At 43.1% G+C, this 15,734-nt stretch overlaps 1 protein-coding gene across 3 annotated transcripts in view; it reads right to left on the reverse strand.

The window, feature by feature from the left end:
• Positions 1-590: 590 nt before the first annotated feature.
• The window catches only part of rno (PHD finger protein rhinoceros), a 75,174-nt gene continuing 60,030 nt past the window's right edge, over positions 591-15,734 (reverse strand). For all 3 annotated transcript variants that reach the window (XM_070535064.1, XM_070535063.1, XM_070535062.1), the window contains one exon: positions 591-3,990. In XM_070535064.1, coding sequence (XP_070391165.1) covers positions 1,096-3,990 — 2,895 coding nt within the window. In that variant the 3' untranslated portion in view covers positions 591-1,095. The remainder of the gene's footprint in view (positions 3,991-15,734) is intronic.

Raw genomic sequence — 15,734 nt, forward strand, 5'->3', positions numbered from 1 at the left:
TGAAAACAGAGCCAAGCATGTGGCTTTCGGTACATGCAGTTTATTGTACTGATTCATATAGTGAAACAAAACTGTACTGTTTAACTTCACTGGCAATATGCTTTATCAATACAGACTATTGAATATGGCCTCAAAAGAATGGCATGTATGTATAGTAGCCTTGTGTGTTCGGAACTTTTTATTAGTGCTCATTGATTGAGAAAAATTGCAGCTGAAGGTCAGACTACCCTACAAACTATCATGGCAAAAGCAACAATGCTATCAAGACTGACCTCATTCTCCAATGACTTAATTGTTCTCTTATCATAAACATTGTGTCAACAAGGTAGTCAGTTTTTCACATCTCTTAGACATATGGCAGAAGATGAGCATCTTGCATGCCTCATCACCTTTTAGAGTGCAGATGCCTTGCCACGCTGCAGCAAAAAATTAAAGCTTCACATGAATTTTCAGTTAAGTGAAATTGCAATGTTGTGAACTTGGAACTTGAAGTATGGAAATTTTACACAATTATTTTTTGTGTGCACATGCATACATAACTAAGTAAGATGAAGTTCACTGTCAAAGATGAGCCACAAAAAGTGCAAAAATGACAAGTCATGAACCAAAGCTCCTTGCTCCCTGCAAAGGAGTAAAAGAGCCCAGTTTATTTTTAAACAACACTAAAACACTGTACACTTGGCATATTTACAAATGCTAAAATTCACTGCAGTTTAAACTGTACAGTCGTTATATTTTGACAGTGCAAATTGCTGCCAAATCTGAGCAGTACCAATCAAGTGTCACTGTAAAAATACATTTTCATTAATGTCACCACAGGTGGGCAGAGCATTCAGATAATTTGCCTTTTCTTTCTTTATAAGATAAAAACAAAAGAATAAGGTAGTTGGGAAAAGGTGGGAACAAAAATTAAAAGCAAAATAGAACACGGACTCTATTCAGCACTTTGAACTCTAACTACAGAGATGAAAAAAAGAAGATATTGGTGTGGAGTCAGAGGCGGAATGCAGGAAAGGAACATATGAGCAATGAGTATGTACATTATACGACAATGTTATCATACATGCGGAATCTGCAGGTTACACGAAGAAGAGGCTAACTGTCCTTGCCGCCAAACTTGGGCCGATAGCGCATGGAGTAACGACTCCCGTTCTCCTTCACCTCCAACTTTCCTGCCCACTCGGACGTTGCTGAGTTGCCTGTGGGACCACCGTAGTCCAAGTCATGCTTCCATCGTTCAACGTATGCTCCCCCTCTGCCCTCACAGTGGTGTCCCAACACGGGCCGCCTAACGTTGGCCACATGCGATCGCCCTCTAGTGTAGCCGTCACTGCCCACATAGCAGTGGCTGGGCACCTCGTGCAGAGGAGACACTGGAGAGCTTCCACGTCGGTCCTCCAGCACCCCATTGGGAGCCTTGGCCTTCTTCGGAATCCTGTAGCCACTCAGCGATGCACGAGGCTGCGACAGGGCCTCGGGAAGCAGCACACTGCATGCGACAGTGTCACGTCTATCACGTCGCTCGGGCCTCTTGGGCATGTTCTCGTCTGATGTGTGCTTCACATAGCTGTTTGCAGTGGCCACGCCTTGCCTGCCTTCAGCAGGCTCGCGCGAGCTGGCCTCCTCGAGACTCTGAGCATTCTCCTGCTTCTGCATGGTGCTGCTGCGCGTGCAGCGTCCCACGTCGTTGAGTTCTTCAGGAAACTCGCAAAGGGAGGCCAAGGTGGCCAACTGTGGGTGCTCTCCTTCCTCTGAGCAAGCTGTCACTCGTTTCCTCAACCGCCGACTTCTGCAGCTGTCTTTTGCTCCGATCTCATCTCCTGCATCTCGATTCTCTAAGACCTCTCTAGCTTCATGCAACCCTAGCTCAATCTTTGCTTCAGAGAGCCGGGTAGTGCGACCAAAGTTCGATCTGTTTTCCTGCTCTACGGCGTCATCCTTTTTAGCTTCTTTGCTCAGCACAACTTTGCAAAGGTCATCACTTGCTTCAACTGCTTCGGCCCGCCGACTTCGCATGCTCACTCTGCCATCAGTTTCACCTCTTTTTGCCTCATGTCTGGACACACTTCTTACCCCTTCATCAGCCACCTCATTTTTGACCTCCAGCCTCCGACTCCGAATAGGAGGCTTGCATTCTACTTTCCCAATTTCACCAGCTTGACCCTCCACTGTCCTAGATGCTCCGATCACTTCCTGGGCAACTTCAAGTTTTGTATCACATCTTCGACTTCTACTTGAACTTCTGCTCCCTATGTCTGTTGACTCTCCTCTCTTGCCTTCATTTCGGAACAGACATGTTTTCTGCTCATCAAATCCAGTTTTCTGCTCATGCCTTCGACTTCGGTAAGGCACCTTACATTCCAATTCCATCGGCCCTTTTTGCTGCATTTCACTTTTAAGTAAGCTACGCACACTATTATCTAAAATCTCACATCGCCGGCTTCTTGTTGGAGTTTTGCTTCCTGCGTCTTCTTGTTCATTTTCCTTTGTGTCACCTCTGAGTGAACCTTTCAGCATACCATCACTAGCTTCCAGCCTTCTACTACGCGTTGGTGTTCTGTTGCCAATGTCAAAGAGGTCGTCTTTCTTTTCAGTTGAAGATGGACTCCTTGCGAACTGATCCATTTCGGGCCTTCGGCTTCGCATTGGTGTCCTGTTATTTACAAGACCCATTTCATCCTTCCTTGTTTCGCCTTTTGATGCACTTCTCACATAATCAACAGACCCGAGCCTTCGACTCTTTGTTTGTGCTTTGCACTCAACCTCGGCATGATCTTCTGTCCCGATCTCTTCCTTAATGGGGTTTCTGACAGTGTCAGCATTTCGGCTTCGTGTGGACATCCTGGCTTCAGTGTCATTGAGGTCCTCCTTCCTCATTTCATTCACAGTATCAGCGTTTCGGCTACGAGTAGACATCCTGCTTTCAGTGTCGCTAATTTCATTCACAGTATCAGCATTTTGGCTTCGTGTGGACATCCTGCCTTCAGTATCACTAATTTCAGTCACGGTGTCAGCGTTTTGGCTTCGAGCGAACATCCCGCCTTCAGTGTCGCTAATTTCAATCACAGTGTCAGGGTTTCGGCTTCGAGTAAACATCCTGCTTTCAGTGTTGCTAATTTCATTCATAGTGTCAGGGTTTCGGCTTCGAGTAAACATCCTGCCTTCAGTGTCGCTGATTTCATTCACAGAATCAGCATTTCGGCTTCGAGTAGACATCCTGCCTTCGGCGTCGCCAATTTCATTCACAGTGTCAGGGTTTCGGTTTCGAGTAGACATCCTGCCTTCAGCGTCACTGAGGTCCTCTTTTCTGATTTCATTCCTAGATGAAGTACTCAAGGTGTCTTCTGCACTTTCCAGCCTATGACTTCGATTAGCTTTCAGCTGTGCCTCTGCAATCCCTCTGCTCAGATTGTTTTCCTCGCCTACTGACTGACCACATTCCTCTTCACCAGCCTCAAGCTGTTCCTCAGAGAGTGTTTCCAGCGCAGCTGCTTTCTGCACTGGCCTTGTCGACAACTGATCAGCAGCAGTGTACCCTCTGCCAGAAACTGTTGTTGCAGAGTCAGCAGTACCTTGGCTGTCTTCGTCTTGCGCAACACAGCCTTCGGACTCCCCAGCCCCACCCATCATGGACAGTCTCCGTGACCGAAGCCCGTTGACGTACTGTTTGGCGTAAGGGTTTGGGAGCCTAGTAGGCGTGCTAGGTGGTTTCTTTGTAAGGCCATACAGGTTTGGCACCTCCCGGCCTTCAAGTGCATCCAAAAGGAGTCGCAGGCACGGCTTGGGGCTCGACGGGTCTTGAGACACCAGCCGGTCGTAAACATGTTCGCTCTGGCCAGACAGAATAACAGCCTCCCGCTCACGCTCGCTCATCTTGGGTCCTCCCGGCTTCAGCATTGCCACCTGGTGCTCAAAGATCTCTTCCCTTATTCTGAGCAGAGACTTCGCTATCTTTTCTCGCCTTGACACCATGTAGCAAAGGTTCCGCACCTGCAAGATCCACAGTACAGCGAAAGGTTAGTCATCTCAAGAGCATCAGAAGTGTTGCAAAGGAAAGCATCCCGCGCTTGTTATAAGTGGACTATTCACACGAATTACAAGCATCGTCACCAATTAACTTGTATATTCTCCTCTCACAAGCAAGGTTTTTTTTGGTTTGCCAACGTCACTAGTACAATGGGTGCCTTTAATCAAAATGTAAAGAGATTCTTCAGATGAAATACACTTCTTGTCTTGGGCTTATTTGCAAGCTGCTTTGCAGCGCCACCATTATTAAAGCCAAACCACACAGAGCGTGGGATATGTGTCTTACTAATCGCATGTGTGTGTGCACGTGTCTCTGATCCTGTACGCGTGTGAAGAAGGGGAGGGCAAGCACCCACACAATACTCGCACAAGTGAGCGCTTCAGTGCGCATACCACAGTGCTGCTAGATCACCTTTTGGGCAAATGCTTGGGTTTGGGGAAAGTTTATTCATAACTTTTGCAAAAGAGGCAATTGTGATAGAGATATCTGATCTCGATCAGGCTCGATCACAGTATACAACACCTGCATAAAATTTTTATCACTTGCCTGTTACGGCAGCGTTAGGCATAACATGTCTTGCCATCTCGGCCCACAATCACCTCATCACGTGCTGATTCTTATGGTACTTGTGCTTCGCCAGCCAAAGTAAAGGCCGAACCCAAATGCAGGCAACCGGCAGTTAATTATTGATAGCGTCCATCGTCTTTGTGCGGCAAAGAATCAGTGGTGACTCTCTGCGTGCCAGAACGACTTCGAAACAATAACCACCTGTTTCCAAAACTGCGCCGGAAGTTTACATGCCGACCACGACAATGGCGCACCACTTCAACCGCGTACGCTCAAAATGACGCTCAAAATGAAGCAGTGCCTGATGCACACGTGGCCTGCACCTCTCCCCTCTCTAGACGTGTAGGACAAACGTGTACGGCCTTGCAGATGCATGACACGTAGCCAGGCGTGTACAACTAGCTGCATGTGGTTGGGCCTTTATGCAGAGCCACTTATTTGGGCTTAATTTTTAGAACAACACTAACTTATTGGCCTAGTTAATCTGACCACCATGAATAAAGCTACTGATCCCTCTGCGTGGGGATGATACATGCTGCTTCTAAGTATAATGCAAAGTGTGCGTTAATTTGTTTTGTACCTGACCTTTGTTTTTACTGTTGCTTTCACTCTTGCGCTAAGACGCACTGGCTATCTCATTCTCCTAGAATATATGCGTTGAGGCATCCTCCCTAAACGGCTCCAGAAAATAGCACCTCTTCCTCTCCGAAATCTCTTCTCAGCTGCAGTCGCATTGAGAGAGTACTCCAGCAGTCAATATCCAGAATACAGTCCAGTACTAACATACAATCTGGTGTTTTTAATAAGTTCCCGTCGTGATAACTGTCAGTTCACCTGAACTACAGACATCCTACAATAGAAATTAAACATGCTTGTCACTATCAGTGCTGCAGGCTTCTTCTTAATTCTGCTGAGCACAATTCTGTGCATTTCCCTCAGTAAGTTTGACACATCTTGGCTGCCTTTTAGGCTGTGCATCATCAACCCCTTGTTACTATACTTTTACAATGACACAAATTCAAAGTGCAAACAGATGTATTTGGCAGACAGTGCAAACCAGCAGTAAAGTGATGCTGAGCAAGGAGCTAGAAGCCCAAGTGCCTCACACTCGCATCAAGCACTGGCTATCCAGCTAGCTCAGCTGCTGCACTGCAGGCATGGGTGATTTGGCTGGCCTGTGCTTGTGCACTGCTCTTCATCAAAAAAGGAACATCTATGCATATTGGCTGAGATGGCTTATCAGCTGGTAAGTCGAATGATGAGTACAATGCCACTTCTTACATGCTTGTCTAACATATGCAGGCTGCAAACAAGGGTTGCCAGCTCTCGTACACACTGTCACGATTACGACAGGCCACTCTCTCTTCACAACACACTTAAAAAAGGAAAAAAAAAAATTTCCGAACTGTAGAAAAAGAACAAGCAGAAAGCAAGCCAACCAAGGCAACAGAAAGTAATACAGTAACCAAACAAACTAAATAGCCACCTTTTGTACCAATACTGAACTTCATTAAAGGTATATACGAGACACATTTAAATGAAAACTTAATACTACAATTTGACAACACGAAAGATAAAAAAGCAGGACTTCAGCAAGTGCATGCACAACACCTGGCCAAGTATGCAATATCCAACCATAACTACAATATAATGCCACTGCAGCATTACCCAATGTTGACCTCAAAAGTAACAAACAGTAGACAAGCCAATGTGGAGCCAAATGTTTCACAGCTAAAAGGACTCAAAAGTAATTACTTTGACACAAAGTAACCAAATGCAAAAGCCCTGACATAATTATAAGCCCACATGTTCAGCCAAACAAGCTGATACAACCAATTTATTTTAACTTGTCCTTGTTGGTGCATCCAAAATTTGTCCGATCCACTTGAAGTGTGAATTGATAAGTGCCATTGAAACTACTCTTTTAGCGATGAGCTATTTTATCTGTTTGGACGGTGCTACTTTGCTATCAGTGTTTGCTCACACTTTTTTCATTTTTTTTTACTTCACTATGCGCATTTGTGTGCATTGGGTATGTTTTTTATGTTAATCTTGACAACATTTTCATTTGTGATTTCTCTTTGTCACCATGTGCCTTCAAAGTGAGCATTCTGCAATTAATTTTCCAAGACTGATATCTGCAGCAAAGACTGACCAGCAATGCCTGCACGTTCAAAAAAACAATTTTGCAAAACAAAGTGCCATTTGGATCTTAAATGCACTCCCAGGTGTTTTTTTTTTCCTTTCTTTTTCTCATCACTATTGTAGCCATGTTGCCATGAGCTAAGAAACAAATGTATTGATAACTGAAGAATCTAGGTACCTTAGCAAAATTTGTAGGCTAGACATTCAATCACCTGGTAAAAATTTGCATCATCTGGTATCACGCATAACACAGAAGTTCTTTTGTTGCATGTGAAGTTTAAGAGCCACTGCATACAAAAAACCTCATCCAGACTGACGGCACTCACTCAAACTGCAAGGCGAGTAACTAAAGACTAGTTAAAGGGTTGTTTATATATTTATTGTGGTTTTGAAAAACACTGCTAGCAGTTGATAATAAGCAACACTAGCCTGTACTGAAGTTTTAATAACAGAGTGCAGGCACATGCACCCACTGGCTTGCTCATAATACATGCTCATAGCTGAAGCTGCTATCCCTGGAAACGACCATCAAAGGCCCTTCAAGGGACACTGAAGAGAAACACTAAATCAATTTAGACTGATAACGGAATCTTTTAAAAGGAAGCTTTAGCTCAGGCCCAACTTCGATGCGGCCTATTCAAATACATGTAAAACGCAAAACCGCTCTTCTGAGATAAGACGATTTTAATGAAATTTGTTGCATCTGAGAAAGAAAGGCAAGTTCTAGAGACTGATGGAAACGGAATTTAAATTTAAGGCATGAACTCTGTTAAAATTTTTTCAAAGAATTCGAAAGTTCGAAAAAATAGACGCACGAAGTTTACAAATTAATAGCTCTTCATCAACAGATATTGCGGCAGTAAACGGCATCTATTAGAACATTCAAAGCGGACAAACTTGATATATGAATTCATATCTTACATGAATTAGTTACGTTGTGTAGAAGGGTTCTGCAAAAGCTGCATTTCCATAGTATTATTGGATTTTTTTAGATTCATGTGTAAGATATCAATTTTGTCCACTTTAGATGTACCATCACATACAATTCACAGAATAGTGATATCATTTTTCCTTGCTGGGCTACCAGAGTTGTAAACTTGATAGTTTCGTTTGCTGAAATTTGTTTATTTGTGCCACTTTTTAATAAAAAATTGATGACCTAAATAAAATATTCGAAACTAACAGTCACTAGATTTTAAGTTTTTCTTTTAAGTGCAACAAACCTAATCAAATTTGGTGTAGTGGCTGCCGAAAAAACGAATTCTCGTTTTACATGTACTTGGATAGGAGCACCCGAGCTAAAGTTTTCTCTTAAAACTCATTTCTGTTAATGTCATTGTTACTTTTTTAGTTATTACAAGAAGAAATGAAGATCAAAGTGAAATTTCTTGAATTTCGAGCCCATACCACAACGCTGGTACATCTATGTGATGTCATGAATGTCGAAGTGCTTTTCTTTAGTATTTAGGCCACTGTGGCTGAGTAAAGGTTCTTGAGGCCTGCTCAGTTCCGTCATTAGCTGCTTTTCCTAACACAATGTAGTTTAACTGATAAATAATTAACTAGGCAAGAGTAGGCGCTGTCGAAATCCTTGTCAAGCAAGTGCAGGAAATTCAAAATGGCATTGCAACATATCTTTTGTATTGTCTTTTTCTCAAGCTAACAGTAGCCTTTTTTACCTTTTACCTTTCTACAACAACTAAAATAAATTTTCTTTTAAGTGTCCCTTTTGTGGGCTTCTCAGACAGGCATAAACGGAAGTTCAAGCTTCTACCAGCATGCATTTATACAAGGACTGCAGTACTCGTAAGGAGAGACGAGTGTCGGTGACTGGAGCATGGTGCAGTGTTGCAATAAGCAGTAAGAAGCGCTATCACAATTCTGTAAATTGAGTCTAATAATACATCTAAAGAGGACAAACTTGACGTATTTGCAAGTAAAACTTTTTGCAAGACCCTCGTAAACATTGTAGCAATTTCATGTAAGTTTTAAATTCCCACTTCAAATTTGTCCACTATAGATGCTCTAAAGATACATTTTACAGAACTGTGATATCTATTATTGGTGCATAGCTACGAATACTGAACTTCATGCTTTTTGTACAAATTTTTTTTTACAAAACTCAAGCTCCCAGACAAAAATTTTGCCTCCCAGAGTTGCTAAAACTTAACTTTCTCTCTCAAGTGCCACAAACGATTCACATAGATCTAGTGGTTGTTTCATAACAACTGTTCTGCATTTTACATGTACTTGAAAAGGGAAACTGAAGTTGGCCCCGAGCTAAAGGTTCCCAAGAGTGCACTTTGGGAGTTCAAAAAATCTTACAGTTACAGCTGCACAAAACCTAATCAGGAAAAAAAAATTGGAAGGAAGATGCAAAGATGCACTCGGACATGAGTTTTTCTTTTGGCCGCGGTTAGGTTTGCAGCATGCATTGCCAACACTCCCAGGCCTACACCTGAGTCGATCCTGAGGGCCTGAGCGCAGGTGCAGCCAATCCTTGCAGCACCAGACTGTCGGCACTTACAGCAGTTAACAGTTAGCTGAATATTACTGCTTTAGGTGTTCTATCAACAACATGCAAGAAATTACAGGAAAGGTGGGCAAGTGACAGGAGCCCAAAACAAGCGCTTGCCTCTTTCTACTGCTCCGTTTGTCCACAGTGATCACATCAACCATAAAAAAATAACATAGTACACCAACTCAAGCATCATCTTGGCAGTAACAAGTGCTTTATCTCTGGTATTTACTCAATTCTAATGCACACCAAATTTTCATGGCCTTGAAGTAAGAAACTGAAAACGCACCTGGATGTAACACGCGGCCAATTATAAAGTAAGTATACAACATATCCCTATGTTCTAGATCAGAAAAAAACAGGACATGCAGAATTTGCCTTCACAGAATAGGACATCTTTCTTTTAATGAGGTTTCAAATGAAATTGGCATGTCGTTGTTGCCAACTATGCTGTTGCGAACTGGCTACAGATACTAAGCATACAGGAACTGTACTCTCAAGCGATCACTTTTACCAATACTGCTATCACTTTCGCAAGACTCGGCATCAAACTTGTCAAAGTATGCGTCTGACAGCATTCCTCGCACTGTGCACAGATAGCGAGTTTGGCACAGCGCCAGAAACCCTGGCAGCCGATTATACTGTTGCATCCGGTGCCAAGTCGTGTAAAACCGAAAGATATCAGCCGAAAACACTGCTCAACATCGAAGTTGAGCACAATATGAACTGACAGCAACCGTCACAATACTGTGCTCAAACTCCATGGCCAACCCATCAGTGAAGTGGGACAGTTAAGAATCCTAGGCCTGTGGATACAAAACAACAGCACAGTAGACCTCACAATTGGAACACTCGAAAAGACGACCACGAAAGTAGTGCGATACATAGAGTCATGCGAAAAAGGCAAAGCTTCAGAGAGGAAGAGACCCTACACCTTCTACAGGCTTTTGTGATCAGCAGAATAATTTAGTCTCCCATCCCAAAGACTAACGAATACCAAAACAGTCTAAATCAACGCAATGATAAAAGCAATGTACAAAGTGGCAATTGGACTACCCACCAATGCTAGGAAATAAGAGTTGAGCTGCTAGGACTGTACAACAGCTACGAAGAACTCGTGTCTGCAATGCTAATATCACAGAGGGAAAGATTAAATTCAACGAAGCAAGGCAGAGCTCTCCAGCAGGTTGGTTTGTGTGTTTTATTATTTCTCTAAGTTTTAATTCGTCTATTGAAGCAACAGATTACACAAATGACAAATGTTGCCTTGAATAATTCTCAAGTGTCACATGTCACTATGAGCGATGTCACAGCATAGACATGTAGTACGTAGGCGCACTTGCTGATATACGTCATCCCTTTGTCCTGGAGCATTATGCCCACGAGAAGGGCAAACGGCATTTAGTTTGAAATTTCAGTTCTTTCTATGGCGCATAGCGACAATTCTTAGCAGACACGATCATATGCATGCATTGTATGCATTGCACTTGTCAGCTCAAAATGGCCAGACCTGGTGAAGGAAAAAAGCTCCACTTCCACAGGGAAGTGGAAACTTGTATACCACCCCCACACCTCAGTTTCCAGGAAAGTTCTATATTTGACAAACAGGCAGGTGCCTGAATGACCAGCTTAGGAAGCACTGGAACGCTGTAAGTGCTCTAGCAGGCACTGGCCAATTGGCTGACCACTGCTGAATATGTACTTGTAAATTCTCCGTGTTTTCATAACACGCAAGTGCTTGAACAGTTCACCAGGCAGTTAGATAGGGAAATATTTGAGGCGTTTTGCATTTCGAAAGCTGCTGATGAATGCTTAAGTGCTCCGTCACGGGCACTCACTGATAAAGAAGTGTATCTTGAAAAGAACCTGCTGAATGCTTCGTAATGGCGTGTTGTGGATGCTTATCGCCTTCATTGTGCATTTGGTAGTCTCTTATGTGGCACATTCTGTCTGCGCATTTATTTGAGCATACGGTGGTGAGCTCTTTGCATGTTTTTCGGAATAAAGCTTGTCAGTTGAAGTCTAGCATTCTGTCCTGTCCCATCTTTTTTTCAGTTAGTCTTGTTCACGCTAGTAACTAGTATGTCACAGCAACTGCATCAACACCAACTAGCCCAACTTTCTACGTTAATCAAACCAACATGTCCACTAACCTACAAAGAAAACACCACATAAACCCCACAATGTAAGTAGACATTTAGACGTTTCTTATAAGTGCGCGAAAAAACGAGGACACAAGAAACAAACACACACCACACCACAAACGCAGACTGCCACCTCAATTGGCAGTCTGCACTCGTCGTGTGGTGTGTGTTTGTAAGAAACGTTTAACGCTGAAGAAATGTGTAAGTTGTTAGAAAACTCTAAAGCTATAAACCAACTAGCCCGCCAGAATGTCCTACTAAAGTACGCAGGCACTTTTCTGTGGTGCAGGAAGCAGCCAACCCTCACCCACATTACATGGGAATACGAACCGTAGCCCTAGGAAATGAATTCTCCCCTTTTGGGGACATTTGGAAGATAGCAGTGGGAGACCTGGCTCGTTAGCAGGGATCGGGGCAGCCAGCTGGCTCTGATCAACCAAGCACAGCGAGCCGCAAAGGCCAGTGGAGCCCTGAACTGATGAGCCCACCCACTTGCCCAGAAACCATACAACCAAAAAAGTTTATACTACTACTACTACTACTACTACTACTACTTGCTCGGTCACTATTTTGTGATGGTGATGACGCTGCGTGTGACAGCTACAATGGTAGGCCATTGCCAATGCCGCGAATGCGGTTTTGGTTTCATATCCTATTTTAACATGCAGGCAATTTTCGAACCTATTTTGTCAAAAAGAAAAAAAAAAAAAGTCGCGTTAGATTGACGCTAGTCAATAGTGATTGACCTGGAGACTATGTACACAAGCTTAAGTGACAGTAGCTAGCATATTCGTGCGGTGCTGCTCCGAGGGTGACCAGGGGACAAGCTTTAGTGCCTGATGTTGAAGTTAATTTGTGCATTTGTAAGACAAGACAGAATAGAAAATGCCCATGCGTTTCCAAAAATGCTCCAGTAGGCAGGTCCCCTTGCTAGGTGCTGTTGGTTCACATGCAACCTCTGCATGTCCGTACATCACAACAGTACACTGAACCATGCATCGGGCGAATGTGAAATGCACAGAAGGAGAAGCCTCAGCAAGACCACATCCATGAACGCTCCACCACTAACAGTAGAAAGCTTCACATTAAGATTACTAGAGCGATATATGGTGCTGCAATAATAGGGTAGCAGTGCATTTTCCTATGATATTCTATGATTCTTTGAGAAGGCACACTGTGGCTCGTCCTTTATCGTTTACCAACAGTGGTGGATCTGTGGCTCTGGTGTTGTGTTGAGTACGAGGTCGTGGGTGCAATTCCCAGCCACGGCAGCCACATTCCGATGGGAGTGTAATGCAAGACACTTGTGTATTGTGCTTTGGGTGCACATTAAAGAACCTCAAGTGGTCAAAATTATTCCGAAGCCCTACAGTACAGTGTCCCTCATAATCCATTTTGCAGTTTCGGGACATTAAATCCCATCATATTTTTCTTTGTTTCTTGTCTTTCTAATGTTTCACGTACTTGCTGCAAGATGTTTATACAGAGCAGGTAAGTGTTTGACATCAACAAATAATCCATTCTACCACATAATTTCCAGTGCATAAGCGTCTCCGCAGCTGTTCATATGCATACTGCTAGATCTATGTGACATTATGGCAGTAAGACGATGAGCAAAACAAGAACGAGGTAAAAGCGGCAGCCAATGTTTCGACAAGTGGACTTGTCAAAACGTTCGCTCTCGCTTTTACCTTGTTACCATAATAAAGGGAAAACACAATTACCCTGGATTATGGCATTAACTCACCATAAATAACTATTTCTGATAAAGAGTTCTTTTTATATGCAATGTTCTGAGAACACTTGCTGCATGTTACAAAAACATTCTGAAAACGGTATTTCAGTAGAAATCAGAGGCTAAGTGAGGCTAATACATCATAGCTATACAATACAGGTAGACCAATTAAGGGGACCCCGAAGCACTTTGTAACTAATCACAGAATGGCCTCACTAATAAAGGACAAATGTCATGTCGCAAAAATTTTTTGAACCCTTCAACTATAACTGAAGCTATAGCACTGATAGCTAAGCTTTCTCTCTCCTTTCATCTCCACTGGTGTGTATGCTGGAAGCTACACAGAAGCCAAGAGGGTAAAACCCTAGCCAAATATTGAGTGTCGTGGTGACGAAACGGCTCATCGTGGCAACCCGTGGCGGCCGCATGAAGCAGACGCAGCTGCCCACATTGCAAAGATTTTTCTGTCTTTTTGAGATCACAGACGTATATATTTTTCATTTAGTTAACTCAAAAAAGGCAATAATGTATTTCTGAGAATGCCCTCATGATCACGAAATGAGCCAATGGTGTTGGTGGGCCAGCTGCTTTCGATGTATGCTGCACGACGACATTGCAGAAGCAAGAGCAAGCTATTTTTTGCAGAGTTTGACAGTAGGCTGTACATTTCCTGGTACATGTAATGCAGTAATATTTGGTTCACATGTTCACAGCAGCCTCTACAACAGATCAGCAACGTTTTCTTGGTATGTTTAAAAGGTGTTTCAGGGCCCATTCAGCACAAAATAAGAAACCATAAGGCTGTTTGAAGCTAACGTAGCAAAGCTTAGACAAATTCACATATACATTCAATCCTCAATATAACCAACACAGACATAATGAACTACTGGATATATTAAAGTACCGTATTTATTCAAATCTAGGCCGATAGTTTTTTCCAAATAATCATATACAAAACTCTAGTATCGGCTTAGATTCGAGGATTTTTTTTAAAAACGCGGCAGTTTGTAACTGAAAATGATAAATACGGTCCACAGCTAGTGCCATCTAGAAAAGTCAGTATCACAGCCGCTACTAGCCAAACCAGTAGCCAGCTGAAGTACACGAGCAATGCTGCTTTGACCTGTGTCGTATTGGAGTTGGTTCTATGGTATCAGCATGCGGCGTGGCATTATCGTAATGGCACACTATAGTGCCGCTTTCAAACGAAAAGTTGTGCTAGCCGCAGAAGCGTAGCAAGCCAGGTGGGACTTCAGCATCGATGAGAAAAACATCTGTCACTGGAAGGGGCAACGGGAGACGCCTTTGCGTGTGCCCCAACGAGGAGATAACAGAGATAAGATATGAGCGCAATAACAGAGAGGAGCTGTTCACAAAAATCGTGCCACGTTTCGACACGTGCGATGCCTCACTGTCTGCACATGCATGGGCGCGCGGGCCAGCCTAGTAGGTTCAAGTATACACTGTAAGTCTAAAATTCTACACAGGGTGTTTCAGCGAACACCTTCCAAAATTTTTTCAAGGTTGCCTGTGGCAGATAGCACAGTTCTAGTTTATGAACCGGTCTACTCAAAGCAGCGGACACTACTTGCACAGAAAACTGAAATGCAAAATCAGCTAATTATCTTATGATCCATATTGCAATTTACAAATTCTAGCAGTGGACTTCACAAGGCGGATCCACTTGGAATGAATTCTCAGGACGACACCAGTTTTGAGATATAAATTCCCGAACTTTGCAGAGAAATGCATTAGCGTTCCAGTTACTTGTGTGCTTCAGTTCATGAAACGACGTTTTGTTAACAAAATTAACTGGAATGCCAATGCATTTCTCCGCAAAGTTCGGGAATTTATATCTCAAGACTGGTCTTTGGTCTGATCTTGAAAATTCGTTCCAAGTGGATCCGTCTGGCTAGAATTCGTAAATTGAAATATGGGCCGTAATGTAATTAGTTAAACCCTAAAATAGTGATTTTTTATTAATTAGTCGAGTTTGCATCTCAATTTTTTGTGCAAGTCTTGTTCGCCGCTTCAAGTAGACCAGCTCATGAACTAGAATTGTGATATCTGCTACAAAGATTTTTGAAAGTTTTCACTGAAACACCCTGTATATCTTTTGTGGACATGCTTCTGTATGCTTATAACAAGTATCACGGTGGTGGCGACGTAGAGTGAGCTCGGCATGTTCATATTAAATAAATGCTGTTATCATTTTGTGAACTCTGTCCTCACTTTTTTTGTTCGGCCTACATTTGAGGCAAGTTTTAAAATTTTTTTTCTGGCTTTGGACATTCGGGGGTCAGCTTAGAATCGGGGCCGGCCTAGATTTGAGTAAATATGCTGGCTGAATCAGAGTGCTGGCAGCACGCGGACACCACACACTTTCAGTATAGCGCAAAGCGGCAAACACAAGAATTTAGCGTTAGATGTGTGATCCACACTGCTTGCCTAGTATGCAAGTGACACTGCGGCTCTTTCAAGCTTATGCTATTTTATGTATTGAGTGTTCAATGCTAATGTATATAAGCGGAACCTAGCATTGAATAACATGGTGGCAATCGTCAAAGCCGGCATTGCCTGCGTCACATTTATCAAGTT

Source organism: Dermacentor albipictus, chromosome 3, assembly GCF_038994185.2.
Source record: "Dermacentor albipictus isolate Rhodes 1998 colony chromosome 3, USDA_Dalb.pri_finalv2, whole genome shotgun sequence".
Lineage (NCBI taxonomy): Eukaryota > Metazoa > Arthropoda > Arachnida > Ixodida > Ixodidae > Dermacentor > Dermacentor albipictus.